At 38.7% G+C, this 22,344-nt stretch overlaps 1 protein-coding gene across 4 annotated transcripts in view; it reads right to left on the bottom strand.

Annotated features, from left to right (window-relative positions):
• LOC148646432 (orexin receptor type 2-like) overlaps positions 1-21,885 on the bottom strand; it is a 31,314-nt gene extending 9,429 nt beyond the window's left edge. Inside the window, exons 1-7 of one of the 4 annotated variants that reach the window (XM_088610657.1) lie at positions 21,383-21,885; positions 11,123-11,301; positions 9,856-10,099; positions 7,201-7,316; positions 6,209-6,429; positions 5,328-5,449; positions 760-3,673 (exon numbers count right to left, since the gene is read on the bottom strand). In XM_088610657.1, the coding sequence (XP_088466783.1) occupies positions 3,450-3,673; positions 5,328-5,449; positions 6,209-6,429; positions 7,201-7,316; positions 9,856-10,099; positions 11,123-11,301; positions 21,383-21,602 (1,326 nt within the window). In that variant the 5' untranslated portion in view covers positions 21,603-21,885 and the 3' untranslated portion in view covers positions 760-3,449. Of the gene's footprint in view, positions 1-718; positions 3,674-5,327; positions 5,450-6,208; positions 6,430-7,200; positions 7,317-9,855; positions 10,100-11,122; positions 11,302-21,382 lie in introns of those variants that run through there. The other 3 variants (XM_088610656.1, XM_088610654.1, XM_088610655.1) reach the window with 3 other exon arrangements.
• Between the last annotated feature and the right edge of the window lie 459 nt (positions 21,886-22,344).

The raw sequence follows: 22,344 nt of genomic DNA, 5'->3' as shown, positions 1-22,344 counted from the left end.
CAGTTTTTTTCTGATAATTTAATGCCCTCCTACCATCAGTAAACACTCCCGTTTGTTCAGAGAAAGTAACCACTTTCAATAGGTTTATTTCAACTAAAGGTCGAAATACATACTTCAAACGTGTAGATTCACACACTCCTCTTGCCCACCTTTGATCCCTGAAAGCTTAGCTTATTGTTTTTCTGGGCACTAACTAAATACAGTTCAAATAAAATAAATACAGCCACGGGTCTGAAGCAGCTCCTCGCGACGTTTTTTCTCCCTTAATTACTTAAACCAAATACACCAACGTTTACCTACCTAAGACACATTATAATCGACATCTCTTATTCATGTTTTCTTCAGGCAGAAACCTTAGAGCATCAGTAACAATGTTTAACCAAAATAAGAAACAAAATGACAGAGTACATCTCATATAATTGCATTCTAATGTTTCTCTTGGGAGCTATATAAGGACAGTTAGTCAGCTTTTACGTTTCGTTACCATACTTTATGATTGTTAAAATGTGAAATCACTCTTGATCCTTCACGTCAGAAGTACTCAATAATAACATGCTTCTACAGTGCATTCAAAACTTTTGGAGGCAATCTTAACGTTATTTTCAATATTTGTGCAGTTTTGACAATAAATTCCCCATGAACGTCATGTCAAATTTCAGCTACAGAAGATTTGTATGAAACTGTTCGTACGTTTAAGGCAGGTAAAGCGGCTACTCACCCAGAATCAGCCTGACAGTCATTGCGGGAGGTGAAACTCACCTCTGCTGCCCGGTCTGTACTGCTGCCTCTCCAGGACGCCTGCAGATCTAGGCGGTGCGGGGCCACGCCAGCCTCAACGTGACGTCACCTGGAAGGGCGACCTCGTTCTCTTTGAACTCCGCGCATCGCTCGGACACGAAGTCAAAACCTGGATACTTGGCAAACATTCTGAATTTTAAACGTAGATATTTTTTTCCAGTTCTTGTTTGCTTCACCGACAAAAGGATAGTTACAAGCATTGTAGTTAATTGCAACATTATTACAAAACTCGTGATCAATTTTGTTGTTTTTATTGCTATGATGAAATAGTACTGCTTATAAGACGTCTAGACATCGAATACGCACCTGGGGGAACGTATAGATTGCTGAAGAAGTAGGAACTGGGACAAAATTCCCGAAGCTGTAATCGGTTAACGCTTTTCACATTAGTTCACCAATTGAATTATTTGCTGTGATAAGTTTTATTCGCTTGCAATTTTTTTTTTTTACCACAAGTTAAAGTTCCCATGAAAGTATTGCACTGTATTGTGAAGTAACTATCACACCACCTTGTAAGTTCAACAAAGATGCGTTGTGAGAACAACAATTCAAAATGAAGGAATAATGAATCACAGACCATTGCTACCTTTTTTTACGAACACATATCACATTTACAATATTAATAAACAAAACCGATACAACCAATTAGAAATCAGTTTAAAACAAATTAACGCAAAGCAAGAGTAGTACGTAAAAGTACTACGTACTGTAAATAGTGTTAATCAGTGCACATATTCTATCCGGACAGTGAAAGAGAAGGTTAATTCATTTACTTGAATAATATGGCAAACATACAGTAATACGTTGACCTCAATTCATGATGTGTGCTTTGCAAAGAGAAACTCCAATATGTGTACATACAATTATTTAATATAAAAATGGGAGCTCTGCATAACATAGTAATAGAGTGGCAGTCAAAATTAAAGGTACTGTATGATAACCATCAGAAAACATTTTATAATCCTATCAAAATATAATTTGTCATTTCCCTGCAAGCTCTTCACAAAATACTCCCCCTCGTCACTGGTTACATGACAGCTGCACACATTCGTGGGATTTATCAAATGATAAAGTATTCCTGTGTTTTAAGACGGTCAGATTTGTACATCTTGAAGAGTACATTTTTGTGAGTTGTCACCTCTCCACCTTTTCAAAAGGAGTTATGGTCATGCAGTCTCGTGTTTTCTTTCCTATTTCTATAAATAAGGTGTTTCCTTGCTAAAGAAATAAGTTACAAATATGCATTTGCTGAAGACCAAGTATAAAAAAACGAATTCTTCACATCAGCGGTCATCATTCTAGCTTGTGAAAGGTATCTACAGAGGTAACCACCAATATCTATCAAAGAATCATTTAAGTGAAATTGTCTTCTGCAATTGTGGCTTTGGTTCCATGGAGGATCACTTGATAAAATCCAAGTAAAATATATCCTCTTCCATATTTTCCTTTGAAATTGACAGCATGTCTGATTTATGTGAGGTTTTCTGTTGTTAGCAGGATTTCCGTAAAATATGAAATCAACATAATTCTGACTGCCACTGCATATCAGTAACATAGACTTTTGTAGTTATGAATATCCAACATTAACCTTAACACATGCTTATTAGGTGCACATCAGAGACATCAAAATTAAACAGGATCCCAGAACCCAGCTACTACAGTATATATAAAGGTTAACAACAGGACAACTTAACCTTCACTTAAAACCTTGACACTGTTCTTAAATTTAATTGAAAAATGAATTTAATGATAAAAACAACAAGACAATGAGAAGGTGAAGTATATGGTGTGAATCATTTACAGTACTTTCACTGTATTCAATGAAGGATGAAATACTGCCAGAAAAGCATGGATGACCAGTATAATTCCACATAAGCAGCCCAATCAGATCAGACTGACACTAAGCTGTTGAGCAGATTTCAACAGATTTGATTTTTTTGTCATTCACGACTCAAAAGGTCTCACAGTGCAAGAGGGGGTTACTGTGGAAACAGTAACTCGCTGTGATCGTGCTGTCAGGCCTCAGTCACGCAGAGAAAGAATGTGTTCACCACACAAGGACTGGGAGCTCCGTGTGCCTTTTCACCAGGACCACCAAGACATCCTAGATCATTTTTTCAGCATTCACACATACAGTACCTGGCAGGTCCTTTAGCCGGAGATAAGGAACTTAGCCATGTGAAAGGTACACTCGACACAGGAAGCTGTCCTGTAAAACCCATGCAGTAAATAGGAATTGATCATACAGTAGGCTGTCACCAGTGGCTCCGTTTGCTTGGCTGCCTTAAACTGTCCCATTCCATACTTTAGGGATTCGCTCCCCAATCAACCACTACTGGCTCTGGGACTATATAAAGGAATAGAAGCAAATGAGCCACATGGGGAAAATGGCCTCCTTGCCTTATATGGACATTGTATTATCCTTTGATCCTTTAAATGTTGGACTGAATAATTTGTGGTCTGTTTGTTTACTGGACAGGGACTTGTGTATTAGACATAGACAGTTCATCTTATATTTTCAGTGAAATTTCCCCTTGTTTGACGTGAGCTCTTTGGTGGTGTACCAATGGTCTGGCTACTGGTTCCCAGCGAGAGTCCTTCCCACTCATTGTCATTGAAAACAGTAGCTGGGCCACTCCTGCCAGTCCTTCTTACCAGGTCGTTTTATCCCCGTCGTTGGACCTCAGTGTCCCCATACTGGTCAGGACTAATTGTTCTGAAATCCTTGAGACATTATCGAAATTACTGAGCTGCGTGGTCAGGGATTTGCGGCTGTCAGTACTTGTTCTGCCTCTGATCTGGTGCTCTTCCTTAGGGCTTCTCATCTCACAACAGCAGCAAGAAAACGCCGCTTTGAATTCTTCTCTGAACTTCCCTAAAGTAAAAATCAAGAAACAATAAGTCTTAATGTGTGCATAAAGATCAACATCGAAAGGAGGGAAACTTTCTTTCACAACCACAAAAATATTAATTCGCTGCCAACACACTTTAGCTAAAAAAATGGACAGAATGTTACATTAAAGAAAATAAGTAATTAAAAATAAGACAGATTTTAAGTAAATGAGCAGTGTTAGTAGTCAGCAAAGTGACATGGAAAAGGTCTGAAAGATCGATCACATCAATATCAGATTTTGAAAAAAAACTGCTCATCTGTTTAGCTGTAGTTTGACTGGTTCTGGCAGATTTACAACTTGGATTGCAGCATAACTGGTAAAAAATGAAAGAATTTGGGAAATGACATTAAAAGGCATTTGGGTACTGAATTTGTAATTGGCATTTTTGAGTCCATCATGTTTAAGAAAATATCATGTTGTACTAAGCTATTCTGTTACTGCTGAATCTATGATAATTCCAATACAAGAACAGTATACAACAGGAATGCTATCCCCAAACAAATGGTCTTGTGAATAATTTTAACCCTGTGATGCTTTAGGCTCAGATCACTTCCACAGATACCATTTTTGCATTACATCTTCTTAGACTCTTAGGGTCTTGGTCATGGCAATAATCCCAGCAGACCTGCAAAGGTTGCTATCAGCTACAATCAGCAGTGAAACCACAGTATAACAGATATTAGACAGCTGAGAGGCAGTATAGAACTATGACCAGCAGATGGGGATATTGCTTCAGAAATACATCCACCCATTTTCTAACAGCTTCATCCAAATCAGGGTCGCAGGGGAGCCAGAGCCTTTCCCTGAAAGCAGCGGGTCCAAGGCAGGATACACCCTGGACAGGATGCCAGTCCATCTCAGGACACACAGACACACACACCCTTCTGGGCTAATTTGGCCAACCAGTGTCCTGACCAAATTTCCCATTGGCCTTTGCCAATCATGGCCTCCTAATAATCCCCCTCTCTGAACTGGCTTCATCACTCTGCTCTCCTCCCCACTGAGAGCTGGTGTGTGGGGAGCGTTCTGGCGCACTATGGCTGCCGTCGCATCATCCAGGTGGGGCTGCACACTGGTGGTGGTGGAGGGGATCCCCATTACTTGTAAAAGCGCTCTGACCGGAGTGTCCAGAAAAGCGCTATAGAGGTGTCAGCAATTATTATAATTTGTCCCAGAAGTAAACCTAAACTGTGGGAGGAAATTAGAGCATCCCATAGGAAACCCAGCAAACAGAAGGAGAACATACAGACTCCACACAGACAGCACGCCAGATCTGAACCCAGGTCTCTAGCACTACATGGCACCAATGATGACCACTGCACCACTGTGCCATCCCAATAAATATATTTCACAATGAATAACAGCACCCAATTACAAATTCTGACTTAACCTGCCGTAAGATGAGGAAGTTAGGACCCTTAATGTAGACTAAGGAGTTAACTAAGGATCCAGAAAGATAACTGTAAGAAAGAAGAATTACTGTGGATTTTTATAGGTTTTTAGGTAAATGATGTCATGAAAGACTACGAGTTTGATAGCAGAGGTGAAAGAGAACTTTAACTCCCAAACCTCTTTAAAAAACTCCATGAATTTGTTCTTTTTTAACAACAATCCCACATTTTCCCACACACTTACCACTAAGAAAATTATAAATGATGGGATTTGCAGCACTATTCGCATATATTAACCAGTGTGAGAATGTAAACCAGGCGTAAACAGCCTCTCTGTCACTCGTGTTGTCAAAGGCTCCAAACACTCTAGATCAGAAAGAACAGAGAAAGAAACATTAATGGGAAACTCAGCTTAATAGGGAGAAAAAAACACTAGTCCATGGGTCCCTTTATAGTACTGACATTTCTCCAGATGAATAATACTGTTATTTCCAAAATACATTATTTAAGGAAAGCATCACTGTATTTTCTTCAAGTTTGTTTTTAGAAGAATTGTTTAAGTATAGGATGCCGTGCACTAGAATTCAAAATTACTACCAGAGGTGAGCTTCACTAATTGATCAGAAATTGTCACAAAATCACTTTTTATCTGCCTCTTTAAGTGAAATGTTTTCATCTTGGTTGCAGTAAAACTCTTTTTTTCTACATCCTCAAAGAAACTATTGATATTAACACTTCAAATGAAATGGGAAAGAACTTACAGCTGAGGCATTTGCTTGAGTCAGAACTATTTTTAAGGGGAAAATGGATTAACATTTAATTGAACAGTACAAACTTTAAAACTTTCATCATAATTCATGGCAAAAAGTGCTCTGCGCTCCATGCCCTGCCTCTCCACAGGTTCAAGTGAATGGTCTTTCAAAGCACCCTGTTCATAGCTCATTCATCAGAAACATTGCCGTTGTTGCCTGTGACAGGGAAAACCTACAAAACAAGCCTTTCAAGAAACAGGCTACAGAAAACAGACATCATGCAGCACAGATGTTTCTGGAACAAGGGCATACGAAAGGGGTTTGTGAAACCATTGCTCTTTGAGTATCACTTTTAACACACTCTCATTTTTACCTTTTCATAACGTTGAGCACGCTGATTGGCAGATAGCACAATGCGAAAACAAACAGGACCACCATTAACATGCGTGCAGTCTTTCGCCGAGCTCGGATCTGTTTGATTTCTGCTGCAGCTGCATTCGTTCGAATCCGGGCAGACTCCCCAGGAGTGGAAGACTGGGCTGAGCGCTGCAAAGACCTCCACTTCCTCTGAACTACGGAAGATGTCCCTGGAATCTGACAAGACCAGCAGCCGGGCGGTATTCACTTAGGCAGTGCAGAGACCAGCAGATAAGTGTTTAAAGTTCTCCTGGTTAAAGATCAGTTTTGTTTACTTAGGTGCTCTTGTTCCTTAAGATCTAACCAGGTGGTCCCTAACTCTGGCAGTCAGGATCGGAGTCTAGAATCCAGGAGACTTTCTATGATGTTAATTCACATGTTCTACACCTGGAAGAAGGATCATACTGTTTTAAGTAAAAGTGTAACGAGTTCAGTTTATCCCTTCTCCACGGTTGTAAGCTGCTGAAGATTTAAAGACTTACAAACCCCAGTTGGAATCAATGTTTTTTACTCCCAACAAACCTTGAAAAGCATACAATTCTAATTCAAGGTGAACTAATTACTGGAATAGGAAGTCCAACTACCTGCAGTCTTAGAGTTGCTAAATGACTAGTTCCTGCAAGAGACACAGGACTCTTGTCATTGGAGGATTGAAGGTGCCCATAACCCCTGCCTGCTCCTACTGTTGATTAGTTAATTCCATGATTATACTGTAAGTACAGTATAAAAAGTGCATTTCATCCATTTCTGCTGTTGACAATTCTTCAGACACACCTGGGAAAGAGCTGATAGCTAAACCCTTTTATTTACTCACTTTCTTACATTTCAGTGTGACAATTTCTTAAATTAGCCAAAAGACTGATGTAACTCTACCTTTAACCACATCTTATTTCAGTAATAGATATCATCAGTATAATCTGAACTATTAAGCATATTAGCAGTGCTTACCTGTTGGCACCACAGCTTGTGAAATATCTGAATGTAGGCCAGCACCATCAGACACAGAGGAGCCAGGTAGGTGACGATGAAAAAGCAAATGTGATAAACTTTGGGGTAGATTTCATCTGTAATCAGAAAATAAACAAAGGAATTCCTTTAAGCAATTTTTGCAAACTGTTAATGATATGTGAATCCTAAATTAAGCATGCTATAAATTTAAAATATTACTTTAAGGGGTGTATTCCAGTTTCTATATTTGAACTTAGATAAAGATAAAGTATATAGACCTTTGTATTACTGGTACAACTTGTTTCTAGAAACAACTAACTGTAAGCCAGATAAGCTGCCTAGACTAACAGTACACCTCTTTATAGCCACATAATTGCTGTTTATCCATTATTTCCAAACTGGAGCTGAGAGATCAATCTGGGATTGGAAGACAAATAATGAAAAGGTGCATAAATTCTACCCCACTAGACAATAATAGTGTGGAAACAATTTCAAAGAAATCATTTCAGTGCAATTATTTTGCCCAAACACCAGCAACCAGCACTCTCACTGTGATTGATGCCATTAAGCCAAGCAAAGCTGTTATAACAAAAGACCAAAACAGGCCAAAACATAACTTGTATGCATCACACATGACGGTAAAAAAAAGTTCCTGAGATCTGTAGTATGAACACTAGCTCAAGCACAATCTGATGGGTGTGAGTGTTACCTTGTCAAAACGTGTTGCACTATTCCTTGTTAGTGCACGCTTTTGTAATGTAAAAAAGTATTTAAAGTACTAAGAACAAGTAAGTTGCTGATGGGTGCATTCTAGCTGTTCAAAGGATTCCAGTTTGAGTCATTTTCATTTATGGCATTTCTGTTGGCTGTTTAAGTGCAATAAAAAATAGAGGTGTTGCGTTAATATTATTGAATGTAAAACATTTTATTAATACGGTATGATAATTAAGACTCAGGCAATAATATTCTGTGCTCTACTCATGACACACTCACACCAGAGCTAATTTCCCCATAAGCCAATTAACCTACCAGTGGGAGGAAACCCACCCAACACGAGGAGAACAGATAGCACCCCAGGTCTGTAATTCAACCCAGGGCCCCAGAGCTGCCCTTGTTTCCTCTGTTGAAATTGTAAAATATCCCCTGTAACTGTAGTTTCGTGTGGCTTAAAATCAAGCATCAGTATTCCCAGAAGTCCAGCAAAATGAATGCTGTGATTGTGCCTGCTAATGGTTTATGGAAACTCTTTGTTTACTCCTTTATGGACTACCTGTATGGTCTCATGGTCCCTGTAGTAAATCCATATCTTTTACCCAGGAATGACAGGAATGAAAGTACATTCCTTCCACCTCTAGAGAACCTAGGATTCATGTCACACATCTTGCAGAGACATTTGATATAAACAAATCCTCATTGCGAGTTATCTAAACCTCCATGGGAAATGCCAGTATCTGCATATGTTACTGCAATGATCAGTAACTATTGTCTCAGCCAGGTCAGTCATGTGGAGATTGTGGACTTCAAATAATGTTCAATGGTTTCCCCCTTGATCTCAATGGACCACTTTACTACTGTTGAGGAATTGGAGGCTCAGTTGGCATTCACACCTGTTAATCCTTTAACGGTTCCTGTGGGTTTCCCACCTTCCTTGACCAAAACCTCCCAGTCAAGAGGAGAAGAAATTGCTGTAAAGGAATACACTTTCAAAATAGCCACAAACGAAACTGCTGTAATAAATCTATAATCCTTTGTGAAAGAACAAACTGAAAGTATTCTAATTAGAATTTCCTTAGATCAAATGAAAACAAATCAAGCAAGAAAAAAGAAGAAACAATTAATGTTGTTGCTTCTTATAATACAGGATTCTGAGCCAGTACAGTTACGTGAGTGGGTCTGTGGGGGTCTGTGTCATTTTGTGAGTACACAAATGTTTGTGGTGTTGTGTGGGTAGATGGTGGTATTTTGTTCTTGATTGATGTTCATGCAAACGCACAAATAGTGCAAGATGATGAAAGTATCCTGGACCAGTAGGGCTCTTCATTTTTTAATGATGTCCTCTTTAAGTGTAAGCTACCGTAGCTCTACTGGTAGAATCACTACGAGTCAGCATACAGACTCAAAACAGACTTGCTTTCTTTTAATATGACAGCTGCTGAGTCTTGCCTCTGTCCCCCGAGCTGAATTTAGAGATAATGCTGATCACTAATCTCCGAGTCCATTTAACTTGCATTTTAGTCCTGATATTTCCTAATTTACTAGGAAACTAGATCTTGTGTGGGTGCAGGTTTATTTTTGCCAGGAGTTAAATGACATGTACAATTTTTTTTCAATGTAACAGCACTGCATTGTTTAGTATCATTTTTGTTAATAATAATAGAAAGTTATTCTAATATCCGTTCATTCATATTAAACCTGAACCTCTTCAGTATATTGAAATCTAGCAAACAATGACCTTAACTACCATTTAGAGGGAGGAGATCCCTATAGGAAATTAAACACAATGAAACAATCAAGAGTCTGATGCATTAGGCATAGAGTAGAAATGTTTAATTATATGCCACAATTCTAGAAAGTGTACACTTTATAAGGAAGTGATGAGGATTTTGAGTTTCTCTTTTATGTGGTTGTGAACATTATATTCAGAAAGGAACTTACCTCCCCAGTGCTCGTCACAGACTGTGAATAGGCTGGTTCTGTTTGTTAGTTCTGGAACCATGCTACTGCACTCCATCACAATGGCTTGGGGAATCATTATTACACAGGAGACTATCCATATAATGACAATGCTCTTCCTGGCCCGTTTGGCTGTGCTTTTGAACATCAGAGGATGACAAATGGCATACCATCTGTCCAGGGCAATGCAGCTCAAAGTGAGCACAGATACGGAAACTGATGTTGTCTGGGGCATAAGAACAAAACACAGAAAACATCAGAAGCATTGGGCTGAAGGTACAACACAGGTACAATGCTTCTACCAAAATGGGTATTAGAAACATATAATCACTTCAAAAGAACCGTTTGTATTCTCATCAGTGACAAAGTGCTCAATTGAACACTCAGCTAAGTCTTAACCTTAAAGACCTCCAAATCATTTAAGTCTACAGACACTTCAAATTGCTGCATTTTAATACCATATCTTCACATCCCACAGCGCTAGATGAATAGTGAATTTCACGGCAGATCAGGTCTGTGGGGGATGGAATAGCAGCATATTCACAAAACAAACACCAATCCAAAGTCATTATTCCACTGACAACAAAATAACACCCAAGTTCTGAAATCACGTAAGACCTTTTTCACTTAACAGCAGCAAAGACCGTGTTTTCCATGAAGATGTAAGAAACCTCAATATCGCATCTCTTTCAGCACATCACTTTTTACATGGCGAATGATTAAGCATTCTGAGCCAGCTCGACAGATATCGACAGATCTCAAGGCTGTGTGTATCTACACCCATGACCAATACGTTTTAGACCTGCATCTAAACCAACTTCTCTCAGATCCCTGCTGGAAGTTTCAAAGGCTAAAGTCATACTGTATAAGGCCAAAATATAAAACATATCAAAACAAACTTAAGGAACTGACGCATTCTGTCAAAAGTTTTTTTTTCACTCTAAGAATCACCCATCACAAAAATCCTTTTTTTTTCCAAAGATATTCAGGTTTTATTGATGTGTTACCCACATGTTGAGATCCTGTCCATATACATAGTACTTCCAGGCACATATTGTACTGTATGAGCGGGCACGCACTATGTCACATGCTTTTCACTGCAAAATGACAATACACAAGAACACAGTTGTCACCATAGAACATTCTCAGTAGTTCAGATATGTCTACATTAGGTTTTCATTTGATTAAAATGTGCAAGGAGGAAAGTGTGCACATGAAAGATCGAGATTCTTATAGTCTGTATCCTCACCTGTACGTAGGGCAGTACTTTGCACAGGGTTTGTCCAAAGAACCAGGTCTCTGTGATATCCACCACCAGGCTGGCAGGAAGACAGGTGATGGTCACCAGGACGTCAGCAAAGGACAGGTTCACTATGAAATAGTTTGTCACTGTTCTCATGTGGTGGTTTTTCCACACAGCAATGCAGACTGCAAATCCAATAGAAACAGAAAACTACAACATGATGGCAAAAAGTTGTTATGGTCATAACATTCAAATTATGAGCTTGGTTACAGTCTTGCCTGTTCTACATGCAAAGATACATTTTTTACATGAATTGGACACCTTGATATTCCCATTGTTACAAATGATGTGGCCAGTATACTTGGATTTCCTCTGATCAAGACAACATTTTACTTTTTACAGTTTCTGCCCATAGTGAAACCAAAGCAATGGCAATTTAAGAAATACTGCTTACAGCACATCTCATGGGAAGCATTTGTACCTTATTTTTTTATAATAGAAGCCTCTGCATGAAACTGATTTAATTGTGTAAAGAAAATATCCATTCATTTTTTAAAAAGGAAGGATATACTCTGGATGGGTCGTCAGTTCATTACAGGGTAGACAGACATAAGCGCACTCACACCAGGGCCAGTTTTACCAGGATTCAAGAAATCTTCCAGCCTTTGGACTTGGGGAGGAAACTAGAGCTCCTGGAGGAAACCCACATGGACACAGGGAAAACTTACAAACTCCACACAGACAGCATCTCAGGACCCAGCAATGGTTACCACTGCACCATCTACCTGGAAGTCAAAATGAGTTTTGTTTCTGTTCTAACTTTCTCCTTTATTCCTTACATTATTCATTATTCATAAATAGTCCTGTAAAATGGATTGTTCTTTGACAAAAAAGGCACACAAAGAAGTATACAGCAGGTCATCTTCGGTTACAAGTGGGTCTCATTGAAAAAACAAACAGAAATTGATAGAACAGGCTGAGTGGCACTGTGTGTACTGTATGTCAATGCCACAGGTGTCATCATACAGTAGGTGTCTTGGTCTACATCAGCATAGGGGTATGACACAGATTGATGAGAAATAAAGGCAGCTCCCAGAACCCACCAGCATAGGTGAAGGAGAAAGTGTGTGTGGGGATGGACTGTATTACTATCCAAACCTGACATAATTCCCCCACAAACAAAATAACATACAGCGTTGATGTCTGCTGTCAGAAGCCAGTACATTGAAAGGCACAGGCTGTTCTACTACAGCACAGCAGGCTCACACAGGTAGACAGGACTAGCCCTAGGCAGGATCTTGGAAAGGCCGCCCAGATCACGATTTGCACTTTCACTAATGTTACCAGCTCCCAACACAAGCTTCCTTTACTGTCTAGGACAAATAAATACATGAATTATCTAACAAGAAAACTTACATTGACCAGCTTTGAAGATCACTTGATAAATAACTTATAAACAAGAAAACAAACAACACATTTTACATAGATAACATATTTAACAAAAACAAGTAATATATAGGGCAATTTTAGCAAATTATAACTTCACAACGTATTGCACTGAATCCTTTGTAGAAAGGAATTGTAAAAATAAATATGAAAGTGAGTAAGAAATAAAAACGGAGGGCGCTCAATTACAAGGGAGGTGGGGCCAATAAGGCTGAGCAGATGAAAAGTTTTATAAAAACCATTCTATGAATCAATGACCCTAGATTTTCAACCTCAGGTGTGTTTTAATCCACTTGAGCTGTGAACTTCTTCTCTCTGCTCTGGCAGCTGTCACACAGACAGTCACTGCAATCCAAAGGGCTACAGGTGGGGTTCTCATACAGTACAGTAGCACCACTTACATGGAAGATGGGAGAAACTGCCAGGAGAACAATGCGTTTTGTGTGGATGATGTATAAATGTTGAACAGTCTTATGTACTTTATATTTCACTTTGATGATTTTGTTTGGCCAGGCAGTGCTGATTTTATTTCAGGTGAAACACACAACATGTATACAGTAGTGTAGTAGCCCACATGTCCAGTCTGAAAATGGGCATGCCTACCGTTCACTAGTGACACGGAGCTGACCAAATGAAATACAAATGATAACATTATTATTCGGAATCCTCTGGTTTGAGATTGCTGAGCCTGTTCTTCTTTTCTGCGCTTCAGAAACATGATGTACTCAACTAGGATTGGTCACTCTGTGACAGGGCTCCCATAGGGATAATCCACAGCAGCAGCAGAAAGAGCCGCAATAGGGAATTTATCACTCGCATTTGAGCTTCCTGATTAAAAATATGTTGCTCAGTGAAAAACTATCATGCTGGGCAAATACCGATCACAACTGACAACCTCTGCACCTACAGACTAAATGTCGCCTTGATTGCAACTCGTATATTGTAAAAGTTCCTGCCTACTAGAGGACACTGAGGTAAAAGTCTAAATTCAACTCTCGACAAACTTAAATTTCAGTATTGTACCAAATGGGAAGTGTGAATCACAAGAGCAAATTCCATAACACAGCACTTATAATCTTATTACTGAAATAATATTGTCAACAAGTAATCATTTTAAGTATCCTGTTCCAGGACATGTACCGCTATATTCAACTAAAAATGACATTAGTGTACAATACCTGCACAGGCCACAGTGATTCTGCAGCCTTTTGCTGGACTGGTACTAAGGCAGACAAGCAGGAAAATTAAAACAATTAAAAATAGCGATGGCTCTTTCGATGTAGGTTACACGGCTTTGTCAAAATTTGATTTCATATATCTGTCATTCAAAACAGAATGTGTACTCCCTACCACTTACTATCTTACTGCTAAGTTGTGTAATCGGAAATTGTGGTTGCACACAACTTGATAACAGAATTATTTTTCATATCTTTATAATTTAATAGTACATATGCAGTATCAGTAATTGTTAATTCTGTATTTATGTATAGTAAATTTATTAACTTACATGAACTAGCACAGTTTAATTTGTTAGTGTCATAAAGTGATCAAATAATAAATTCTAAGAACAAATTATACAACATCTAAGATGATTTATAAAGGTAACACATTGTGACAGAAACTACTATTTAATCAGTAAAAATAACACCAGTACTTCAAATTGAACATGTGTCTTAAATAGAAATGATTTTATTATAAGATGAAAGCCATGCATCAAAGATAAGATAGAAGATGGAGTCATGTATCCTGAATTATGTTCACTCGATACATTATAAATAAAGGGCAACCTGTCAGGGGTCTGTGCCATACAGAGTGACAAACAGAGATGACATCTTACTATAAATATTTCTCATTAAATGATTAATCAAAATTCTTATGAGAGATTTGTTCTTTATTTAAGGACAAGCAATTGTACTGAAGTCATTTCAGGAGTGGAATGATAGATTGAAGAATTTACAATCAGATCCTTAGACTCCGGCAAACATTAGGATAAATACATGACAATGAGTGAAAGATTCGATTTAGCTAAAGGCTATAAATTTGTAAGTGTGAATCAAAATTAACCACAGAAAAACCTATTACAGCAGTGTTTGTGTGATATAGATAGCCAGCTATATTAACACAGGAGAAAAAAAAACACCACAGTGAGTCTAAAATCAGGTCGGATTTATAAACTATGATTAGTGTACTGTATGTACAGTTAGCCAAAACCTGGACCTTGATAGTTCAGACTGGTTATCATACTGTGTATAAAAATACTTAGACACACATATCTTAGCTAAAAATGTGGTGTGTGTACTGTAGGGTTTTGTCTTCCTGTGTTTATATATTTTTCCAATAATTATTATTTGTACATGATAATTTAGTAAAAGCATTATTTTAAAGTACTGGAACATTGGTCTGTCATGGTAATGAAATATTACCTTGTAATATATAAGTAACTTGTGATGTAATGTATAATATAAGTAACTTATGCAAATACAAAATCATTAGTGATTGATGTTGTAACTTTTTGAAAGCCACTTGATATTTCACTGGGAAAGTCCTACAGGCAAATGGAGAAAAGAGTCAGGACGCACCTTATCTGGACCTTAAGGTGGTACCAAAGGAGGGGATACCTCAGGCTTTTCTGGATGCTGATTCAAGCTCATAGAAAGCAGAAAAGCATGTCTATTGTGGGTATAGTGCAAAAACCCTTGTGATCGCTTAGCAGAACATGTCTGGAGGAGGTCAAGGCTAGGCTTCCAGAGCAGTAAGAAATTAGAAGCTAAAGGAACCTATTAGCTTGGATGTTTATTTTATGCGTGGTTTCTACAGTTAATGTCAATTTGTTCTCCACTTTTAAAACAAAGGTTTTTATCTACTCCAAGTGTTTCTTTGTCTCTTCTATCAGTATCTCATTCCAATCCTGAAAACACGCACCTAACATTTTAAAATCGAGTTCAAACACTTAAGCAGAGTTGCAAAGTTGTCCATTCAAAGTGTAATCTGAGCCCTACAGGCCAGAGGTCACTATGTGCAGACTAGGATTCCATTAGCAGTGGTGCACAACTGGCCAGCTGTTGGTGAAGCTGGAACTGGTCTTTGTTTTCTGTGCAAGAAGATTGACTGTGACTTGTCAGATTGCTATTAGTTTTCAGGGGGAAGAGTGAGAGCAACACCACTCTTCCAATGAATTCTCTCTCTTCCCAATTTTTGTAACCTGTGGTGACATAGGAATGAACCAGCTAGATTCACAACTGGAAAATGCACATTAGTAAGATAATCAAAGAATTCTGAATTTTGAACATAATATGTATGTTTCTGATTCGTCTGAAATGATATGCAACAGGAGTCTTTCTCCTCCCTAGGTCTTGACCTAACTACTGTAACTTGAAAACTCCCCAAGTTACAAAACTTCTTACTGTATTTTTGGAAGATACGGTCACTCTTAACTCAAACTATACTGGATTTCTTAACTGTCTTGAAGAGTGTCTGGCAAAAAAAATAATATGTAATTAAACATGGTTTAATAGCAGTATCCCATATGACATCTGAGTAAAGATAAAATATTTAAAAAACCCTAAGGGACCGACCCCCATCAAGCAGGATTAAAAAAACAAAACAAAACCTGACTTGCCAGTTTCTCTTAAAAAGCAATGAAGTCGGTGGCATTTGAAGGTCAGTGAAGCCATACCATGAAACTATGATTTAATAGAAACAGCCCTGAGGTCAGTCATACTGTTGTGGTTTATGAGTTTAGAAATGCAACCTGGCAGAGCTTATGCAGCTGACATGCTAACAACATCCACAGATCTGAAAGAGTGGACAATAATAAAGAAGGTTATATGCACTGTCACTATCAGCTTCTTGAATAGGATTACTTCCACATCATTTGAACTTTCCAAATTAACCATCGCTGGATTTTATATTGTCTATCAATTGAGAAAAGCAGAGTGGGTACTTACAGCAAATGTGAGAGTGTTTCTTATCTTTAGAAAACACTGACCCTCACTGAAGATAAAGGTGCTCCCTTATATACTATTCTGACATGCTTCTCAATGACTGTGTGTTCTGCTCTCCCCAAAAATCACACTCTTCAAGGTTCATTCTCACCTTCAGGTTCTTTTGGTTTTTGTTATTGCAAATACACAGACTTCATGGGGGGATGGCTGTAAAGGTAACAGAAAGGAAGCTGGCTTTTAGAGGCTCTGGAGGTGCTAGCCCAGAGCACAGACTGAGCCCCGGGGCCTTGGCATGCTGGCTCAAGCCTGGGTCATGTCACCTGCCGTCTGCCCCTGGATACCTCAAGCGGCGGCGCACAGCTGCTGGACAGGATGCAGTAGGCATCAGTTAGCCAGGGTCTTCTCGTCTTTCAGCAAAACAGTGACTCCTGCGACTGGCGAGTTGCCTACAGACCTGCAGTGATGCAGTGAGAGATATGGTGCTACTGCAACTGGCACTAACCCCCTTCCAAGACACTGTGCAGGCTGAAGCATGTCCAAGGAGAAATGGCTCGGGCAGGTGGAAATCTCTTCAGGTCCTTATACCCTCTGCGTTGTACCTGGCCTGCAGCCAGAAGCGGAGAGGTAATTGAATGGGTACATCAAAACAAATAACTGGCAATTCACTTTTTAGTTCTACAGAATGTAAGTCTTCCCTTTAGAACCTGTCAGCGGGGTTCATGAATTAACATGACAATTATCCTGAAAGAGTCTGGCTTTGAAAGAGTGGGTCATAAGTACCTTTTATTAAAAGATACCAGTGTGAGAAATCCTCCTTTTCAAACAGCCATGAATCTAGGCTGATATGCAAATACTGCTTGCAGATTTTTTGAAATCCCAATGTTTTTATTTAGCCGGATTATCCTTCAGAATAACACCCCCAGGATTCCAGTACAATAAGCAGGTGAGAATTCAAATGGCAGTTTCTGCTTGTGCAGGGCTAGAAGGTTGTTTAGTCATCTTGCTTTAATCTTTGTGTTTCCAGTGTTGCTCTTATTCAAAACATGTTGTAATACACTAGAAGCATAACTTGAAATCATTGCTGCGTGATTGTCCCCATCTTGTACTATAAAATAGATTTTTCTTCCCTTTAACATTGACCACCTCTTCTCCGAAACAGGATCTGTCTATTTTCCAGACATTCTCCTTATCTGAACTCTCCGCTGCTCACTTTTGAAGGATAATGTTACAAGTTCCAAGGTTTGGGCAACATAAAAATGCCAGATACACTGACTGAAATGACATCACAGGAAGTGAGAATATAGATGTCTACTGACATCTTGTACATCAAATTTCCCCTATCCTAAAACAAGCCTCTCATAAAAAAAGCACAGGCTTTTAGTCTTCTTTAATAACAGTGCTTTCAAGTGTGGGTTCAAAAGGAAGTGAGATGACAGTAGCTGATGAGAGGTTACACTACACAGATAACTGCTGCAGCCTTAATAAAGCCAAGATCATAATGGAAAATCAATTACTTTGATAAGCATATCAATTAGCAGATGTTCTAAGCTAGAGTACTTTGATTCACAGAATATTTTTTGCATAATGCGAAGTGACTTACTTACCATCGAAAATGCATAGAATGAGAAAGTGGTAATCTAATATGTAATAGACAGCAGTTCTCCATTTTTCATCCTTTCTGTTCAGCTATGATGCTGATTGTGAGTTATAAATTTAAATGCACCGATGTTACCAAACTGGGGAGTGAGGATATAAAAACATCATGAAGTTCCACTTTTTGAAGAAAGGCATTTGAAAATGAGTGTAAAATATGTTTATGAATGAATAATTATGTTTTATGCTACATTATATTATTAAATACAAATTACAACATCAGAAAATGCTCCTTCAAAAGTGTTAAAAAATTATTCCTGGAGGTTCAGGTTGATGTCTTTTACATATCACTTGTAAACGTTTTACGAACAATGTATAAAGTGACCGATCAATTAAAACATTTAATAAATAAAACCTACAAGCATAATAGACCTTAGGGGCTAGACATTAGGCAGCGCTATACTTCCTTGACCAAGAACCTCCTCCTGTGTGATTATGCACTGTGTGTGTCCGCCACTGATGATGACCACACACCCCACTAAAGAGACACATGCAGACTGCTGTGGTATCTGCGTCCATTCTGTCCAATAAAGATATCCTGGAGTCCCTGGAGAAAATGCCACGAACTGAGTGTCCTCTACAGCATGTCACAGAGCAGGGTTTTTTTGTGTGCAATTTTTAATTGTCAATTATTGTTCATTATACACTCATCTAGTTTTGAAATTTCCAATTATGTTTTATGCAGCTCAGCTCATAGTGACCACCCACACACAGCACCTGAAGAATAGACAGGATCCTCCAACCCTCCAGGCAATCTTATTTTGCTACAATGCCACAATGTGCAGGAGGTTCTGAAGGCCAGCTGAGAGTCTGAAAGTTACAGGGGGTCCAGTTTTCACTGGTCACAGAGAGAATCCTGGTTAGTTCATTCCAGCCCCATCCTCAGTGCACTGAGCCACTTGCACACCCATGCTTCTGGAATCCTGGTCACAGGGGCATGGCTCACACCTGATTCCTGGATCATCCTGGATTATCAATTCACGCAGATTAAATACATCTAATATACAACAGCTTCAAATGACAGAAACTCTTTGTTTTGCTAAACCCACTTCTAATGGCATGCTTTTCATGTAACTTTCCAAAAGCTTTCCCCATGCTCTGCTCCTTGACCCAATAGCATCCATCAATTAAAGGAACATCCATCCATTTTCTAATTTCCTTATCCAATACAGGGTTGCAGGGTAGCTGGAGCCTATCACAGCAAACACTAGGTGCCAGGCAGGGTACACTCGGACAGGAGGCCAGTCCACTGCAATGCACACACAGACACAAATATGGACACATTCACTCCAGTGCCATTTAACCTCCCAGCATGTCTTTGGACTGTGGGAGGAAACTGGAGGAAACCCACGTGAATCTGTGGAGAACATACAAACTCCACACAGATATAACCCCAGGAATTGAACCAAGTCCCCAGTGCTTCTAAGCCACAATGCTAACCACTGCACCACCATGACACCCACTTAAAAGAACATGTAACATTTAACCTAACACCACACAAACTGCGCTTGGCTATTGAGCAGTTTTAATGAAGGTATAGATCTCACATGTCTGTCTATCTTCTCGGCTGCTGCTTGGTAAAACTAAGAAGTGATTGTTCAATGTCAAATTAAAACCAATACCGGGTTGCCTGCACAAATATGAAGGCGCTGGTCAGAAAGATATAGAGGTACTTCCCTCCTCAGATGTGCTCTGTAACATGACACAGAAACACTGTTAATCCCTGTGTTGTCTCCAGACCCTGGGACATAACAGAATTAATTCCATATCCGATTGACAATGGAGACTATCTGTGTCTCCATTGGACAGCTCTCAGCTCTCAGAAAGCTGGCTCTCAGAAATCTTCCCTCACTCTGTCAATCACAATCATACGGAGGCAGACAGCCCTTTGATGTTGTCATTTGACACTATTGGGCGTTACAGATCTGTTGATACAGTATACAGGAAGACACACTTTGGTGCATATTCACTAACATATTCACTAAAGATACCCCACTTTCAAACATTCACATATCTCTGCATTATGTAACCAACATGTTATGGGTCATTATACTTCATTGCAAGAATATTTTCAATCACACACACTCCTATGTCTAAGATTTTGTAGGTAAACCAAACTGTTTGCAACATTTAACATGCAGTATCTTTATTCCCCCACATGCTGCACAGCGTTTAACACAATATATGCAGTGAAGGATGTACAAAGATTAACAGAGTTTAACCGAGATTACCACAGACAGGAAGTCAACAGAACCACCACAGGTTTTTAATTAAGCCTCAAATGTTGATCCTCATATATGACAGCAACAATATCCAGAGAGCTGCACAATGTCAAAAGACAGAAAAACAAAAACCAAACAACCAATAACACTATCACGTGTTTTTTTACGATATCACGATTTAAATATATATTTAAACAAGTCAGTAATAACCAAACCAAATGAATCACCTTAAATTACTAGCAGTCATGTGCAAAAACCTATTTCATTTATGTTAAATAAATGAACGACATTTTATTTTACAGAATAACCGACGAATCCTGATAATAACTACATTACTAGGACAGATATCTAATTGTAGATGCACTTATAGTTTATTACAAATTAATTACTCGAATATTCTACCTAAATAATCATGCATTACATATGCATGCATTCAATCCCTGTTCAAATTCATCTGGTATCTCGTTTCACCAAACACAAACTGCTGCTGTTGCAGCGTTTGCAAGCGGCATTCGAAATAATGCTTATTCACTAAACAAAACTTTACTGCGAAGGCTGCTTTGATTTCTCTTAACTTCATACTGGAAAAACTGTCACCTTCCATCGAGTCATAAAAACAGAGACAGGATGTATCAATTCGACAAACTGAATCAGATTTAAACTCTAATGAACTCTACTGAACTATCTTGGTAGAACATGAATGAGTGCTCGAAGAATAGGTACAATACAAATATTTTCTATAAAGTATAAATACAAGTATTTTCACTTACTGTAAAGTTAAAACCTCTCTAGTCAAGCTTAAACAATTCTAACAAATTGTTAAACAATGTGTAACACGAAACAAATCCAAGTCTTAACTGGGTAACTGGATTTATATAGCGCGTTTTAATAAAACATAACCGAAGATTATTGTGTTTGTTGCGGACATTTCAATACATTTTCAGATCTCTAGGAATCTAAGTGCTTATTTTTATCATAATGTGTGAGTAGAATTAACTTACCGAGAGTGTTTCCGATTAGAGAAATAAAGAACACGATAATGTAGCCCGCAATCAGAACCCACTCGTACTGTTTAGGATGCAGATATTCCCTCCAGATGTACCTCAGCAGTTCATCATCTCCGTCAACTGATGGATCGTGGGTCGACTCGACACTGCTGTTTAACTCGTGAAGGAGAGGTGAACAGTCTTCACACACCGAATTTGCGGTGACCCCAGACATCCCTCAAGGTGTTGAATGCGTCCGATACACCTTAGGTGTCCCGAAGTCAGCACCTGTGCTGTTAATGTTGCTGCTGTTGCACAGTGCGCCAAGCAGCCAGAATGCAAAAAAAATGCTAGCAAGGAGCATTCGAACATTATATACATGTGACGTACTCTTGGGGGATAACTACACGGAGCCAATCTGGACCAAGACTTGGAAAATCCGTCGAACAGATAAAAAAACAAACAAAATAAAACCACCTCCTTTTCGTTTCTGTTTAAGAGCCAACATCTCCAAACAGCTTTTGCACCTTTGCAGGTTAATAAATGCAAACTGTTAAAGCATAAATTAGCACTTATCTGTTTAACCAAGAACCGTATTCGAATAATCACTATGACGACTTTTTATACAAGGCAACAAAGGCACATAAAAACCTCAAAACTACTGTAGTTTTTTACTGCTACATGTAGTATACTGTAATTTATCAATAAATGTGATCACTGCAGTGCTATGGAATAATTAAAGTAACAAAGAAAATATGGGCTTTGATATATATTGTATTATTGTTTGACAATTTTTATGTTATTAGTCTTTTTCTTATTGACATTGTTGTAGGCATTGGCTACAAAATGACTTTCAATTACCGATTTCTTAGTATGTTGTGTTATTAACATAAGTCTTTGGCAAATGAAAGAGATGAGGTTTGAATGATGGCATACAAATATGCTTTTGCTACATTAATTAATGATTGAACAACAAA

Source organism: Lepisosteus platostomus, chromosome 17 (genome assembly GCF_059453375.1).
Source record: "Lepisosteus platostomus isolate fLepPlt1 chromosome 17, fLepPlt1.hap1, whole genome shotgun sequence".
Taxonomy (NCBI): Eukaryota; Metazoa; Chordata; class Actinopteri; order Semionotiformes; family Lepisosteidae; genus Lepisosteus; species Lepisosteus platostomus.
This window is presented reverse-complemented; position numbering and strand designations above follow the sequence as displayed.